This window comes from Falco naumanni, chromosome 20 (assembly GCF_017639655.2).
Source record: "Falco naumanni isolate bFalNau1 chromosome 20, bFalNau1.pat, whole genome shotgun sequence".
Taxonomy (NCBI): Eukaryota; Metazoa; Chordata; class Aves; order Falconiformes; family Falconidae; genus Falco; species Falco naumanni.
Window position 1 is genome coordinate 2,262,217 of NC_054073.1, and position 13,766 is coordinate 2,275,982.

The following is a 13,766-nucleotide window of genomic DNA, read 5'->3' on the forward strand; positions in this document are numbered from 1 at the left end:
CGGCGAGGTCCCGTGGGTGCAGCCCAGCACTGCTGGGGCACCAGCACAGAGGCTCTTTGTGCGGCAGCGCCGAGTGCCACCGGCTCCCTTTGTGCCAGGCCGCGTCACCCTGTTGTTCTCCCTGAGGATGGCGGGGATGGCACCGGCACCAGCACCAGCACCCTATGGCAGCACCCAGGGGACCCCCAGACAGGAGTGCTAAGGGGTGCTGGGGCAGGGAGGGCAGCTGGGCCCTGCCCCCTCGTTCCGAGAAGGGAGGAAGCAGGATGTGGCCCATGTCCTGCCCAGCTGGGCTGGGGTCCAGGAGGTGACTCGGGTGTGACACACGGGTGGCCCTGCTGGGAAGTGCGGACATGGGGAGGGGACAGACCGGCTGGCACCGGAAGGCTGGGATGAGGGGACAGGAAGGGATGGGGGGCAAAGAGATGAATGAAGAGGATGAGGATGGATGGGGCAGGAGTGGATGAAGAGCATGAGGAAGGATGGAAGAGACAGGATGGGGAAAGGATGGAGGGGATGGGCAGGGATGGAGGGGACAAGGTGGGATGAGGAGGATAAAGAGGGATGAAAGGGACCAGCAAGGATAAAGGGGACAGAGCAGTGGGGTGTTAGGGGGCAGCGGGTGCTGCAGGGTGGGAGAGCACCCTGGGGTGCCCCCAGCCCCGTGCCCACCCTGGGCACACCAGGGCTGGCCCCAGCAGGCACCTGCACTGCCTCTGGCCCCTGCTGCCCTGGGGGTGCCCTGCAGCAGTTCCGGAGAGAGGGTCCCAGTGAGGGGACTCCAGCAATGGGGTCCTGGTGAGGGGGTCCCTGTGCAGGTGAGGGCGTCTTGGTGCAGGTGGTCCCAGTGAGGGGGATCCCAGCGAGGGTGTGTCGGTGAGGGGGATCCCCCGGCTCGGCCCAGCTCCCTGGGGACCCTGCTCTGCCTTCCCGGAACGACGGGGGGGGGGGGGGGGAGGGCCGGGGCTCCCTGCCGCGCTCCGCCCGCCCGGGGCCGCCTCTCTCGCCCGTTAAAAGGAGGCGGCGGGGGCAGAGCCGGCGGGGACCTGTTGTCGCGGCGCTGTCGCGGTGCCCGGGCCATGCGCCGCGCGCTCCTGGCGCTCCTGGTAGCCGCCGCCGCCGGTGCCGCGCGTGGACCCGCCTGTCCCGTAACGGCACCGGACGAAGCCGGGGCACGGTCCCGCGTGGGGCCGGCCCCGAGGAGAGCCAAGGTACGGCTGGGCCGGGACACGGCAGACCGGGATGGACCGGGACTGACCGGGATGGGATGGGATGGACGGGGACACACCGGGCGGGGACTGACCGGGATGGGATGGGATGGACGGAGATGGGACGCACCGGACCGGAGTGGACCGGGACTGACCGGGATGGGATGGGATGGACGGGGACACACCGGACGGGGACTGACCGGGATGGGCTGGGATGGAGAGAGATGGAACACACCGGACTGGAGTGGACTGGGACTGACTGGGACACTCCGGACCGGTACTGACTGGGATAAGCTGGGATGGACAGAGATGGGACACACCGGACCAGAGTGGACCGGGACTGACTGGGATGGGATGGACTGGGACCAGGATAGGCTGGGATGGACCGGGACGGACCGGGACTGACTGGGATGGGATGGACCGGGACGCACTGAACAGTGATGGGCTGGGACTGGGATGGACCGAGACATAACGGACCAAGACGGACTGGGACCGGGATGGGCGGGCTCTGGGATACTTCGAGCCGAGATGGGCCGGGCCAGGGGCGGGCCGGGGCGGGCTTCCCCTCCGCCTCCAGAGGCGCGGCCGGGACCCGCCCGAGGGGACTGGGACACGCTGGTGCAGGGCCCGGAGACACCGGGGTGTGCCGGGCTGGCACGGGCACGGTGCTGGGGGGCACGGGCTGGCGCCGGTGCCCTGCCCCAGCGCCCCTCTTCCCGACAGCGCTTCGCCTCGGTGCCGCGGTACGTGGAGATGCTGGTGGTGGCGGATGAGTCGATGGCCCAGTTCCACGGCGCGGGGCTCCACCGGTACCTGCTGGCGGTGCTGGCGGCGGCCGCCCGGTCCTTCCGGCACGGCAGCCTGGGCAACGCGGTGGAGCTGCGGGTGACGCGGCTGGTGGTGCTGGGCCAGGGCACCCCGGGGCCCCCCACCACCTCCAACGCTGCCCAGATGCTCCGCAACTTCTGCCAGTGGCAGAGGGGGCTCAATGTCCCCGACGAGGACAGTCCCCTCCACTTTGACACCGCCATCCTTTTCACCCGGCAGGTGTGTGTGGGGGGTGAAAGCTGGGGGGTTATTGCGGGGGTACTGCAGGGCTCTTTGGGGTCCCTGCAGGGTGGTCGTGAGCTGGCAGGGTCCCTGGGTGCCCCTCAGATGGGCCCACCCCAGAGAGTTTGGGTGCTGGCTGGGCTTGGGGTGCCCTGGAGCACCTCCCCATGCTCTGCCTGCCCCCAGGACCTGTGCGGGGCAGCCACCTGCGACACGCTGGGCATGGCTGACGTGGGCACCATCTGTGACCCCGAGCGGAGCTGTGCCGTTGTGGAAGACGATGGGCTACAGTCGGCATTCACAGTCGCCCATGAGCTGGGTGAGCAGCGGGGGCCAGCATGGGGGGGACACACAGAGCACACCTACTGCCACCCATGAGCCCCTCCAGGGCTGACACCACTGTCCCTCGGCACAGGCCACATCTTCAACATGCTGCACGACACCTCCCAGCCCTGCCAGGAGCTGAACAGCCGCTCTGGAGCCACACGCCACATGATGGCCCCTGTCCTCTCCTCGCTGGATCCCGGTGAGGTGTGGTCCCCCTGCAGCACCCACTTCATCACTGACTTCTTGGACAATGGCCATGGTACGACCCAGCACAGGGGATCCTGGTGCAGCCACATCCCATCTCGGTGCTCTCAGGGACCCCTGGTGTAGCAGTGCCATGTCCCCGCAGGTCACTGCCTCCTGGACAAGCCCCTGGAGTGGCTGCAGCTGCCCTCAGCGCTGCCGGGCAGCACCTACCCAGTGCTGCAGCAATGCCAGCTCACCTTCGGGCCCCACTCGCGGCACTGCGGTGACCTGCAGCCGCCCTGCGCCTCGCTGTGGTGCACCGGCCACATCAGTGGCCGCTCTGTCTGCCAGACGAAGCATTTCCCCTGGGCCGATGGCACACCGTGCGCACCGGGCAGGGTCTGCATGGATGGGCTCTGCGTTGGCACTGGCCGCCTGCAGGAGCTCACCGTGAGTCCTGGAGAGGCGGCAGGGTGGGCACTCACCCACCAGCTCAGGTTTGACACTCCCTGTTGTTTTCTGGCTGCAGACACCTGTGGATGGTGGTTGGGGGCCATGGGGGCCATGGGGCAGGTGTTCACGGACCTGCGGTGGTGGCGTCCAGCTCTCCCACCGCAACTGCACCGCGCCGGCACCTCGCCACGGTGGCCGGTACTGTGAGGGGAAGCGCACCCGCTTCCAGTCCTGCAACGTGGAGGAGTGTCCCGGCAGCACCCGTGAGTGGGGCTGGCCAGGGGTGGGGAGCAGGGGTTGCACCGGTCCCCGGTGCAGGTTATGGGGGCAGGCTGGGGGCTGCTGCTGGTGCCGACTGTGCTACACTGCTGCCGGCAGCCCTCACCTTCCGGGAAGAGCAGTGTGCCGCCTACAACCATCGCCCTGACCTCGTCAAGGGGCTCCCGGCCCCCCTGGACTGGGTGCCGCGCTACAGTGGCGTCTCTGAGCGGGACCAGTGCAAGCTGACCTGCCAGTCCCAAACCCTGGGCTACTACCATGTGCTGCAGCCAAGGGTGAGTGTTCCCCTGTCTGCCAGGCACCCCAGGGTGCCGCCGGCAGGCGCTGAGGCTGTGCCATGCCACAGGTGGCCGACGGAACGCCCTGCTCCCCTGAGAGCACAGGGGTGTGTGTGCAGGGCCGCTGCATCCCTGCTGGCTGCGACCGCGTCATTGGCTCCAAGAAGAAGTTCGATAAATGCATGATGTGCGGTGGCGATGGCTCCAGCTGCACCAAAGTCTATGGCTCCTTCACCAAACCCCGGTAAGCACCCCAACGGTGGCGGTGGGGCTGGGGGCATGCCACCTGCCGGCTGCCATCATGTCCCCTCCAACCTCGCTGTGCCCCACAGCTATGGCTACAACGACGTGGTGACCATCCCGGCAGGTGCCACGCACCTCCTGGTCCGGCAGATCTCGGCGCAAGGCGGTGAGGATGTCTTCCTGGCACTGAGGCAGCCGGCTGGCAACTCCCTCCTCAACGGTGGCTATGTCCTTGTGCCTTCCCCGACTGACGTGGTGCTGGCGGGTGGTGCGACCCTGCGCTACAGCGGGGCCACGGCAGCCACCGAGATGCTGGCAGGCCGGGGGCCGCTGCATGAGCCCCTGGTGCTGCAGGCACTGGTGGTGGATGAGCGGCGCCCACCAAGATTGAAATACAGCTTCTTTCTGCCCCGGGCGCAGAGAAGCCCATCAGCAGCCTGGGAGAAGCAGAAAGCCGAGATCCTGGAGATCCTCAGGAACCACCGGCACAAGCAGCAGTGACACAAGCCCATCGGGGCTGTGGCTCGGCCAGGGAGCGATCCCAGCGGCACCACAGCTCCTATTTATTTGGTTATTTATTGTCCATTGGCAGCCAGGACACTGTCCACAGAACGGCATTGGGCAGCCCCTCAGCACAGCTCCAGGGGCTTGTGCCACGCAGGGGACAAACCCCGGTGCAGGTAACCGCATCTACCTCAGCCCTTGCATGGGCAGAGTGGGGTGGCCCCCTGGGCAGGCCCCAGGGGCCCCTGCCCTGGCTGCAGTCCCCCCTGGCACAGCCACTCAGCTGTGATTTATTGCATTGCTGTTATTTAAAGCTATTTATGGAGCTGACTGGCGTGGCGTGTGGTGATCAGTGCAGCGGTACCAGGCACAGCAACAACGCTCGGGAGCAGCTGTGGCTGCATTAACCCTCCCTTACTGCTCCCAGCATCCTTCCCCCACAGGGTGCTACTAGCAGCACCCCCGCTCCCCAAGAACAGGGGACCACCAGCCTTGCCCAGAATGGGACTTTATTGGGTGCTGCTGCATGCAGCCTCTCGGGGCAGCTGCAGCTCTGTACCTGTCTCTTGAGGCAGCAGCTGGAGCCGTGGGTAAGGCAGCGTCCTGCCATGCTGTCAGCCTGCCCCAAGACATCCTGGGGTAGAAAATCCCACACCTCTGCACCCCAGGGATGGTGGGGCTAGGCATCCGCTCTGCCAGGGAGCCCCAGGACCCCACTGCTGCACTGGATCAGTGCTGCCAGGTGGGTGCCCAGGCTTTGGGGGCAAGATTCACCCCCGGAGGGATGGCAGAGGGCTCACTGCCAGGCACCGAGGTGCTGAAACGCCATCATGGCTCTGGATCCCGGTGTGAAGCCACTGTCAGCATGTTTCCAGCATCCTCCCACGTGCTGGGTGTGGGGAGGTCAGACGTAGTGGATGGGCGGCGGGCTCTACCCAGGGTCTGTGCCCAGCGGGGGGCTGCGGCTCCAGGGGAAGAGCCATCAGAGCACAAAGCCTGGCCGGAGGGAAGGGGAGAAGCATGAGCCATGCTGGGATACCTGGCCCAACAGGCCTTCCCAGCCTCACGCACCTTGCCCGAACACCTTGTGCAGCAGCACCAGTTTGGGTTTGGGGGGGCACAGCTCCTCCTGGTTTGTCTCCTTCAGTCCCTGGTTACAGATCTGCTCCAGGGGAGTCTCATCCATGATGATCAACATAACCTGGGGTGACAGGGACATCACCGTCAACATGCTGCCAACCCCCACTTGCCCCAGTGCCCCATGCCGCTGCCCCACTAACCTAGTCATAAAACACAGCAGCGACGAAAGCCCCAAAGAGGAGAGACTCCAGCAGCAGGACGATGCAATGAGCTCTGGGAGGGTGGCCACAGGTGAGAGTAAGACCATTGGCTGGAGCCAACGTGGGGCAGCCCAGAGCCCGTTCCCACTGCTCCCAAGGCAGGCCCAGGGTCCCACCACGGTGCCACCACCCAGGCCCTCCCCTCTCAACGCAAGTTCCTCTACAGAGGAGAGAGACAGGACCCCCGTGCTAACCCTACTTACGTTCGGACGTGGTTGCTTGCCATGTCTCCTCCTGCCGCCATCCCTGCTGGACTCCTGCCTGCCGGTCCCAGCCAGGCAGCCAGCACCAGCCCTGTGGCGTAGAGACTGGCGAGCCCTGGCACAGAACAAGCAGTGAGCTGGCAGATAGTGAGCATCCCCCCTACACACACTGCATCCCCTGGAGCTGCCTATTGCCATGGGGCTGGGCACCCCAACAGCCCCAGAGCCTGGCCAGGGACCCAGGAGTGGGGCTGCCCCATGGGGAACAGGGACCTCCATGTGACCACTCACCAGTGTAGAAGAGGAACTGGATGAAGTATTTCTGGTTTAACTCCCTGATGCAGTTGTTGATCCTACGGGTGGACAGGTGGGTGACAGGGGTCTTACTGTCCCTGGTCCCATCTCAGAGCACACTCCAGTGCCCAGGGACTGAAATGACCCATGGCAGAGCCCCTTGGACTTGCAGTGTGGGGCCATACCAGAGGTGCCTACCAGGGGCAGTGGTGGTCCATGCGGCACACACAGTGGTGGCAGACGTGGCAGTGGTGGGCACGGGGTGGGCAGTATGCCTCGCAGCAACTGCACACTGTCCAGTCCTCCTGGCTCTGCTGGGACGGCACTCAGCAGGGACCAGCTACCAGGGCTGCTCCCAGCAGTCACAACGCAGCCCCTCACCCCCATCTCACCCCACCGGGTCCCCTGGCCACCCCCTCAGCGCCCTGGCCTCACCTGCTCAGGCTTTCGCCCCACTAGTGCAGGACAGAGAAGTCGACGGCGGTGTTGGGGAGGGGAACCACACCTGGGGACGGACGGGGCAGGGGGTGACACGTGAGACCCCACCTCACCGGGCCGCCACAGCCCAGCTGCCCCCGGGCAGGGGCTGGGCACCCGCTCCCCGCCATGGCAGTCGGCCGGTGCCGCGGGGGACAGCGGGCCCCGGGGCGAGTTGTGGTCCGCAGGGATGCGGGGAACACCCGGTGGCGGGGGGGCGCTCACTAGGGTCGGCGAGGCCGGCGCGCGCGGCAGCCCAGCAGCAGAAGCACGATGAGGTTGAAGGCGGCAGCGTGGAAGGGGCACCAGGACGCGGGGAGGTGGGGGCGCGGGTCAGGGCGGCACCACGGGGGCCCGACCAGGACGAGAACCCTCCCCCGGCCCAACACCTTCCACGCTCCCGGGAGACCCCTCGGGTCCCCCCCCGCCCGCTCCTCCGGGGCCCGGCGGCACCTGCCGCGCAGGGCGGTCTGCGGCAGGACGTGCGCCAGCACGGCGTAGTCGGCGTAGCCCGCACCGAAGTAGGTGAGCAGCGGGCAGAGGGCGCCGCACGCCTCCCGCCCGCAGCGCCTCCCGCCCGCAGCGCCTCCCGCCCGCAGCGCCCCCCGCCCGCAGCGCCCCCCGCCCGCAGCGCCTCCCGCCCGCAGCGCCCCCCGCCCGCAGCGCATCCCGCCCGCAGCGCCTCCCGCCGGAAGGGGCGCGGCGCTGCTCCCAATCGGAGCGCGACCCCGCGGTGACGTTGCAATAGGGGCGGGACAACACGCGGAAAAAAGGGGGGGAGGGGGGGCCCGATGGCGTGTGCAGTTGCCGCGGCGACGGAGCGCGGGCGGAGCTTGCCTTGGGCACGCCCCTTGCGGGGTGTGTCCGTATTGAGGCCCCGCCCGCTTCCGGAGGGTTGGGCTCCCCCGGGTCCTGCCGCCCGTCACTCCGTATTCCCCCCCGGGCCCCCACCCCCGCCTGAGCACCCTCTGAGCGCCTCGGCACCCCGCCGGGCCCCCACTCGCTCCCCTCCAGGCACCTGCGACCGCGTCTCCCCTTGGCACCCGCAGCCTGCCCCAGGAGCCCCGGTGCCCCCGCCCCGGCCCGATCTGACCGGGAGACCCTGCCCCTGCCCCCGCCCCCACCCGCTGCAGCCGCTGCGCGGGGCAGGCACCCGCTCCCGAGCGGCCCCTTTAACACCCACTACGTCCAAGGCTCCGCCCCTTACGCCCCGCCCGCTCGCTCTGTTCCAAGATGGCGGCGGCGGCCGGGCGGGGCTGAGGCGCTCCCACCGCCCGCAGGTACCGGAGGGTCCGGCAGGGCACCGGGCCCGACCGTGACCCCGATCCCGCTGCGCCCGCGATGCGGCCCGGCGCCCCCAGCCGCCCGCGGTGATCCGGGCCCGCGACGATCCGGGCCCCCGCCGGGCCGGGCCCCGCCATGCTGCGGCGGCTGCTGGAGCGGCCCTGCACCCTGGCGCTGCTCGTCGGCTGCCAGTTCGCCTTCGTCGCCTACTTCTCCCTGGGCGGGTTCCGCAACCTCACCTCCCTCTTCGGCCGCGCCGCCGGGCCCGTCTTCGACTACTCGCGCACCCAGGACGTGTACGCCAACCTGAGCCGGCTGCTGCCGCGCCAGCCCGCCCGCCCCGACCCCGCGCAGCCCCTGCCCTTCTGCCCCCAGCGCTCGCCTCTGCTCGGTGAGTCACCCGCCGCGGTGGGGCAGCCACAGCGGCCGGGGGCGGCGCGCCGGGGGGGCGGCGGGGCACGGAACGGCAGTGCCCCCGGGGAAGGAACCGGCTCCGCGGCTCCCAGCCCGGACCGACCGGCTGGACCGGGCTGGGGCGGTGGCGAGCGGCCCCGGGGACCCGCGCACCCCTGCGGCGGCCGCCGCCCCCACCGCCCCACGCCAGCCTCCTGCCTTCCCCCGTGCAGTCGGGCCACTGACTGTGAGCTTCAGCCGGGTGCCCACGCTGGAGCAGATCCAGATGAAGAACCCGGCGGTGCGGGAGGGCGGCCGGTACCAACCTGCCACCTGTGAGCCCCGGTCCCGCACTGCCGTCATCATCCCCCACCGCAACCGTGAGACCCACCTGGGCCACCTCCTCTACTACCTGCACCCCTTCCTGCAGCGCCAGCAGCTGCAGTACGGCATCTACGTCGTGCACCAGGTGAGTCCGGTGGGTGCCAGGGGCTTTACCGTGTGTTGGGGCCTGTGCTGGGCTTGTGCCGAGGGTCACAGCTGCCAGCCCCCTCTCTCCGCAGGCAGGCAACTCCACCTTCAACCGTGCCAAGCTGCTGAACGTGGGGGTGAAGGAGGCGCTGAAGGACGAGGAGTGGGACTGCCTTTTCCTCCATGATGTCGACCTCATCCCTGAGAACGACCATAACCTCTACACCTGCGATCCCTGGAACCCCAAACATGTCTCCATTGCCATGAATAAATTTGGGTACAGGTGGGTGATCACAGCTGGGGGCGAGCCAGGAGCGAGGGGATGGCCCTGGCCCTGACTCAGTATCTGCCCCCTCTCTTGCAGCCTGCCGTACCCCCAGTACTTCGGGGGGGTCTCAGCTCTCACCCCTGACCAGTACATGAAGATCAATGGTTTCCCCAACGAATACTGGGGCTGGGGCGGTGAGGACGATGACATCGCCACCAGGTAGGACAGCGCAGGGATCTGCCAGTCTTACCCTTCCCCGTGTTTGTCCCCTGCTGGGAGGCACTGGCCACTCGCTGGGCCCTGGGATGGCATCACTGTGCAGGACAAGCTGCCCCACCAGCGGGGACACAGGCAGTGTCCCTGTGCCCTGGCACCCTTGGGTGACGTGGTGGCTTGTCTGCAGGGTGCGCCTGGCTGGCATGAAGATTGCCCGCCCGCCCATCTCCATCGGCCACTACAAGATGGTGAAGCACAAGAGTGACAAAGGCAACGAGGAGAATCCCCACAGGTCAGGGGGCTGGCAGGGGGCGTGGGGGTCCCATGGGCAGCTTGGCTGTGACATTCCCCTTCCCTTGTACCTTTCAGGTTCGACCTGCTGATCCGCACACAGCGGATGTGGACACAGGATGGGATGAACTCCCTCACCTATGTACTGCTGGCCAAGCACCTCCACCCGCTCTACACCAACCTCACAGTGGACATTGGGATGGACCCTCGTGCTGGGAGGGGCCGCAGGGGGCCAGTACCAGGCCACGAGGGACAGAGGTACCGCAGCAGCACCAGCCTTTTCCGGGAAGAGATGCTGCGCAAGCTGCCCCGGGATGCTGCAGGGTGGGGGGACAAGGAGATATCCCTGTCCCCTCAGCTGCCCACAGCCACCCTGCAGCAGCCACTGGCAGGTAATGGCACCCAGGGTGGCACCAGCTCCCCACCGGCACCAGGGATCACCCAGCACAGCCCCGAGGCTGCTGGGGAGGGTGATGCACACCTTGGGGGCAGTGCAGGCATGGCTGTGGCACAGGAGGAGACCCTGCCTGCCCATGGGGACAACCAGAGCCTGCTGCAGGGTGCCCATTAGCCACTGGCTACTGTGGACCCCACATGGACTCTTGCTTGCTGTGACCCAGCACCAGGGTGCACAGGGTGGAGGAGCTGCAGCCGGGCTGGTCGTGCTGTGGCCTTGCTGGAGAGACTTAGGGGAGTGAGCCCTAGTGCCAACCACATGGGGAGCTGCTGGCCATGGGGCCGGCGCCTGGTGCTGGGGGGCACCCCCCAGGAAGGGTTGCAGGCAGAGCTGGGGTGAACCAGGGGCTTGCCTGGCCCCATCTCCCTGGGGGCCATGGGTGCCCAAAGATGGTCACAGGCTGTGCTGCCAGCACACGGTTATTTATTCTATTTATGAGCTGCTCCCTGGACCTTTATAAGGGTTTTTCAATAAAAAAAAAAACCACTTTGTCCTATGGCCATGGGACTGCCTGGCGCCAGAGGGGACCCAGGGATGCTGGGGCTCAGTGCAGCTGCCCCAGCAGACGCCCAACAGCTGCTTTGGCACTGGCAATGCAGTCGTTGACCGAGACGCCAGTGTAGGAGGCCCCGATGAGGCTGAGGGGCAGCTGCTGCTCTGCCAGGAAGCGGCCGATGCGCTCTGCAGGGATGGGGATGGGTGGTGGGTGCCTCTGTGGGGGCCAGGGGACCCCCCGTGCCCCAGCTTCCTCTTACCTATGCGCTGCCAGTGGCCTAGTGTGTACTGGGGAATGCAGGCCTGGGGGGGCAGAGCAGCTGGTGAGCCCAGTGGGACCCCCTGGAGCCCACCCCAACACCAGCCCCCCCAGTGCCATCACCCACCTGGTGCACCTTAACGATGGAGCGGGTCGGGGCTGGCTCCAGGCCCAGCTGCTCCCGCACCGCTGCCTGTGCCCGCTGCAGCAGCAGCGCTGGCACCACCGCCGCCGGATCCCCAAAGCTCTGTCTGAACCAGGCACCTCCCAGCATCACCTACGTGGCACCAGCAGCATCATGAGCCCCCCCGGGCTCTGGATCATCCCTGTCCCCCACAACATCCATCCCCAGCCACTCACCGTCAGCCGCACCGAGGAGGCTCCTGTGCCGTTGTGCTGGGGGAAGGCCACCGAGTCGTAGACGATACCCAGGAGGGAGGCATCCTCGGAGGAGGGTACCAAGTGCCCAAAGCCCTGGGCAGAAGCAGCAGTGGGAGTGGGATGGGGTGACCCGTGGGTGCTGGGGTCACCCGTACATGTTGGGGCACACCTGTGGGTGCTGCTCTTACCGTGACAGGCAATGTGATGCCCTCATACTGCAGGTTCACCACAGCCACAGACACAGCTGGGATGCGCCGCAGCTCCTGCGCCAGTGGCTCAGCCTCGGCTGGCAGCACCTCGGCCAGGGCTGAGAGGAGAGGGGACGTCATGGGGGGGATGCCACCATCCTCCCTGCCCTGGTGCAACCCAGGGCACACCTACCTGCGGCCGGGAGGGCACTGACCACATGGTCAGCTGTCACGGTGCTGTCTGCCAGGATGAGCTGTGGGAGTGAGGAAAGCAGTGTGCCAGGGAGAGGCACTGTGAAGGGGACCCAAGTGTCCTGCCACCCTACCCACACCAGGGCCCTACCTGCCAGTGGCCACTGGGGTGCCAGCGCAGGCGGCGCAGGGGTGCATGGCAGTGCAGCTCAACCCCACGTGGGCGCAGGAAGGCCGCCAGCGCCTCAGCCAGGCTCTCCATCCCGCCCCGCAGTGACCACTGGCTCCAGTGCTCGGCCCGTGCCCGCTGGCTCAGCCTTGACTCAGCCCCACGCTCCTTCCCTGCAGATGACAATGCTGGTGTCCCCTCGTGTCAGAGAGGTGGCACCAGGGTGTCCCCACCTTGTGTCCCCCAAGTCCGGCGCTCACTGGAGCCCAGCGCCAGCCCCAGCAGGACAGATCGCCGGTGCCGCTCGGCCTTGAAAAGCGTGGGGAAACAGGAGCGGATGCTCAGTGCTCGGCAGTCCCCAGCAAACACACCCCGGCACAGGCTGTCCACAGCAATGTCGGCCACCTGTGGGGGACATGGCAGGATGAGGCTGGTCCCCGCCTGGCCCCTGCCAGGCCCCGATAAGGCTATCACTCTGTGCAGACGCCCACCTCCTGGCCGAAGCGGCGATGAACAAAGGCGTACACGCTCTCATCAGGCTCTGTCCCGGCTGGTGCCAGCAGGTCCCGCACCCCGCTCCAGAGTAGTGCCCGCGAGAAGGGGGGCACCGGCCACAGCAGGCCCCTGTAGACACCGAGGGCTCAGGGGAGGGTGGCCCACACACAGGTGGCACCGGGGTGGCACTGGGGCAGGCACCTACTGCAGGCCTGAGGGCAGTTTGTGCAGGGCTCCGCCGGTGTAGAGGAATCGGTTCCTAGAAGCCGGGTGGTCTCCAGGGACAGGCAGGACGTCACCCTCCAGGCCGAGCTCAGAGACCTGCAGGGACGTGGCAGGCACGGCAGAGGGCACAGGACCTGCCCCAGGGTGGCCTCAGCCAGGCCCCAGCACCCAGGCAGGAACCCCCAGACCCTTGCACCCACCCAGGGACCACCTACAGACCCCAGCACCCAGGGATGCCTGTCCCCCAGCACCCTACACCAGGGCCACCCCTGGACCACTGCACCCTGGGAACCCTGTGCCCTTGTGCTCCCAGACACCCCCAACCACCCAGGGAAATCCCACAGACCCCAGGAGCCACCAAGCCCCCCCACCCCCAGACTCCATCACCCTAGACCAACCCAGGGACACTCCAGCCCCCAGGAGGCACTCAGGGACCCCTGACTCCAGCACCTCGCCCAAACACCCCCCACCAGACCCCAGCACCCTGGAACCCCCTTGGCACCCCGAACCACGCGCCAGGAACCCTCAGCTCCCCCTACCATGTGCAGGGTGTCGGTGCCCACCACGCCCCCGGGGCGGATGCCCCGGGGCCCGTGCTCGAACACGGCCCCGTCGGCGGTGCGGGTGCTTTGCAGCCACCCCCCTAGGCGGGCGCCGGCCTCTAGCAGCAGCACCTGGGGGACGCCACGGTCACCACGGGGACACCGCGGCCGGGGTCCCGGCCCCCCCGGGGGACTGCCGGCCCCGCGCTCACCTTGGGCGGGCTGGCGCCGCGGGCCAAGTGGTAGCAGGCGGCCAGGCCGCTGATGCCGCCCCCCACGACGGCCACTGTGGGCGGCATGAGGGAGCTGAGCTGGGCCGAGCCGACCCCCGGGCACGGCAGGCCTCGCCCCTTCTCCCCCATAATAAGGGAGAGGGCGGGGACAGCGCGACAGCGCGCCAATGGCACTACGCTGTCCCCTGACGGACAGGCGCGGGGCCCGCCCGCCGCCCTGCTACGGCGGCCGGGCCGGGCCAAGGGGCGGCGCAGAACGGCCAGCAGTGAGCCCACCCCTTCTGCCACTAGCCCCGCCCCAAAAAGTATTACCCCGCCCCTTACTCCATAGTCCCGCCTCCTGATTCAGCCCCGCCCCTCCCGCC

General features: G+C 68.0%; 3 protein-coding genes and 1 pseudogene across 4 annotated transcripts; 2 read left to right on the forward strand and 2 right to left on the reverse strand.

The window, feature by feature from the left end:
• Positions 1-1,057: 1,057 nt before the first annotated feature.
• ADAMTS4 (ADAM metallopeptidase with thrombospondin type 1 motif 4) lies at positions 1,058-4,909 on the forward strand. The gene is made up of 9 exons (XM_040577868.1): positions 1,058-1,211; positions 1,932-2,255; positions 2,445-2,577; positions 2,674-2,844; positions 2,935-3,221; positions 3,301-3,487; positions 3,603-3,778; positions 3,850-4,025; positions 4,114-4,909. Exons 1-9 carry the CDS (start codon positions 1,080-1,082, stop codon positions 4,523-4,525), a joined length of 1,998 nt encoding a protein of 665 aa, XP_040433802.1. The 5' UTR covers positions 1,058-1,079; the 3' UTR covers positions 4,526-4,909.
• A 111-nt stretch (positions 4,910-5,020) lies between these two features.
• Positions 5,021-8,263, reverse strand: LOC121080120 (annotated as a pseudogene).
• Positions 8,053-10,713, forward strand: B4GALT3 (beta-1,4-galactosyltransferase 3). The gene is made up of 6 exons (XM_040618682.1): positions 8,053-8,517; positions 8,753-8,988; positions 9,083-9,273; positions 9,355-9,477; positions 9,662-9,766; positions 9,844-10,713. Exons 1-6 carry the CDS (start codon positions 8,262-8,264, stop codon positions 10,334-10,336), a joined length of 1,404 nt encoding a protein of 467 aa, XP_040474616.1. The 5' UTR covers positions 8,053-8,261; the 3' UTR covers positions 10,337-10,713.
• On the reverse strand, positions 10,629-13,523 carry PPOX (protoporphyrinogen oxidase). 2 transcript variants are annotated; one of them, XM_040618618.1, is made up of 12 exons: positions 13,381-13,522; positions 13,166-13,300; positions 12,607-12,722; positions 12,398-12,530; positions 12,167-12,311; positions 11,889-12,079; positions 11,739-11,799; positions 11,546-11,664; positions 11,337-11,450; positions 11,104-11,253; positions 10,978-11,020; positions 10,629-10,903 (listed from the first exon to the last, which is right to left on the reverse strand). In XM_040618618.1, exons 1-12 carry the CDS (start codon positions 13,465-13,467, stop codon positions 10,767-10,769), a joined length of 1,431 nt encoding a protein of 476 aa, XP_040474552.1. In that variant the 5' UTR covers positions 13,468-13,522; the 3' UTR covers positions 10,629-10,766. The 2 variants fall into 2 exon arrangements, with proteins under 2 accessions (XP_040474552.1, XP_040474550.1); XM_040618616.1 differs by having other exon boundaries at positions 10,629-11,020; positions 13,381-13,523.
• Between the last annotated feature and the right edge of the window lie 243 nt (positions 13,524-13,766).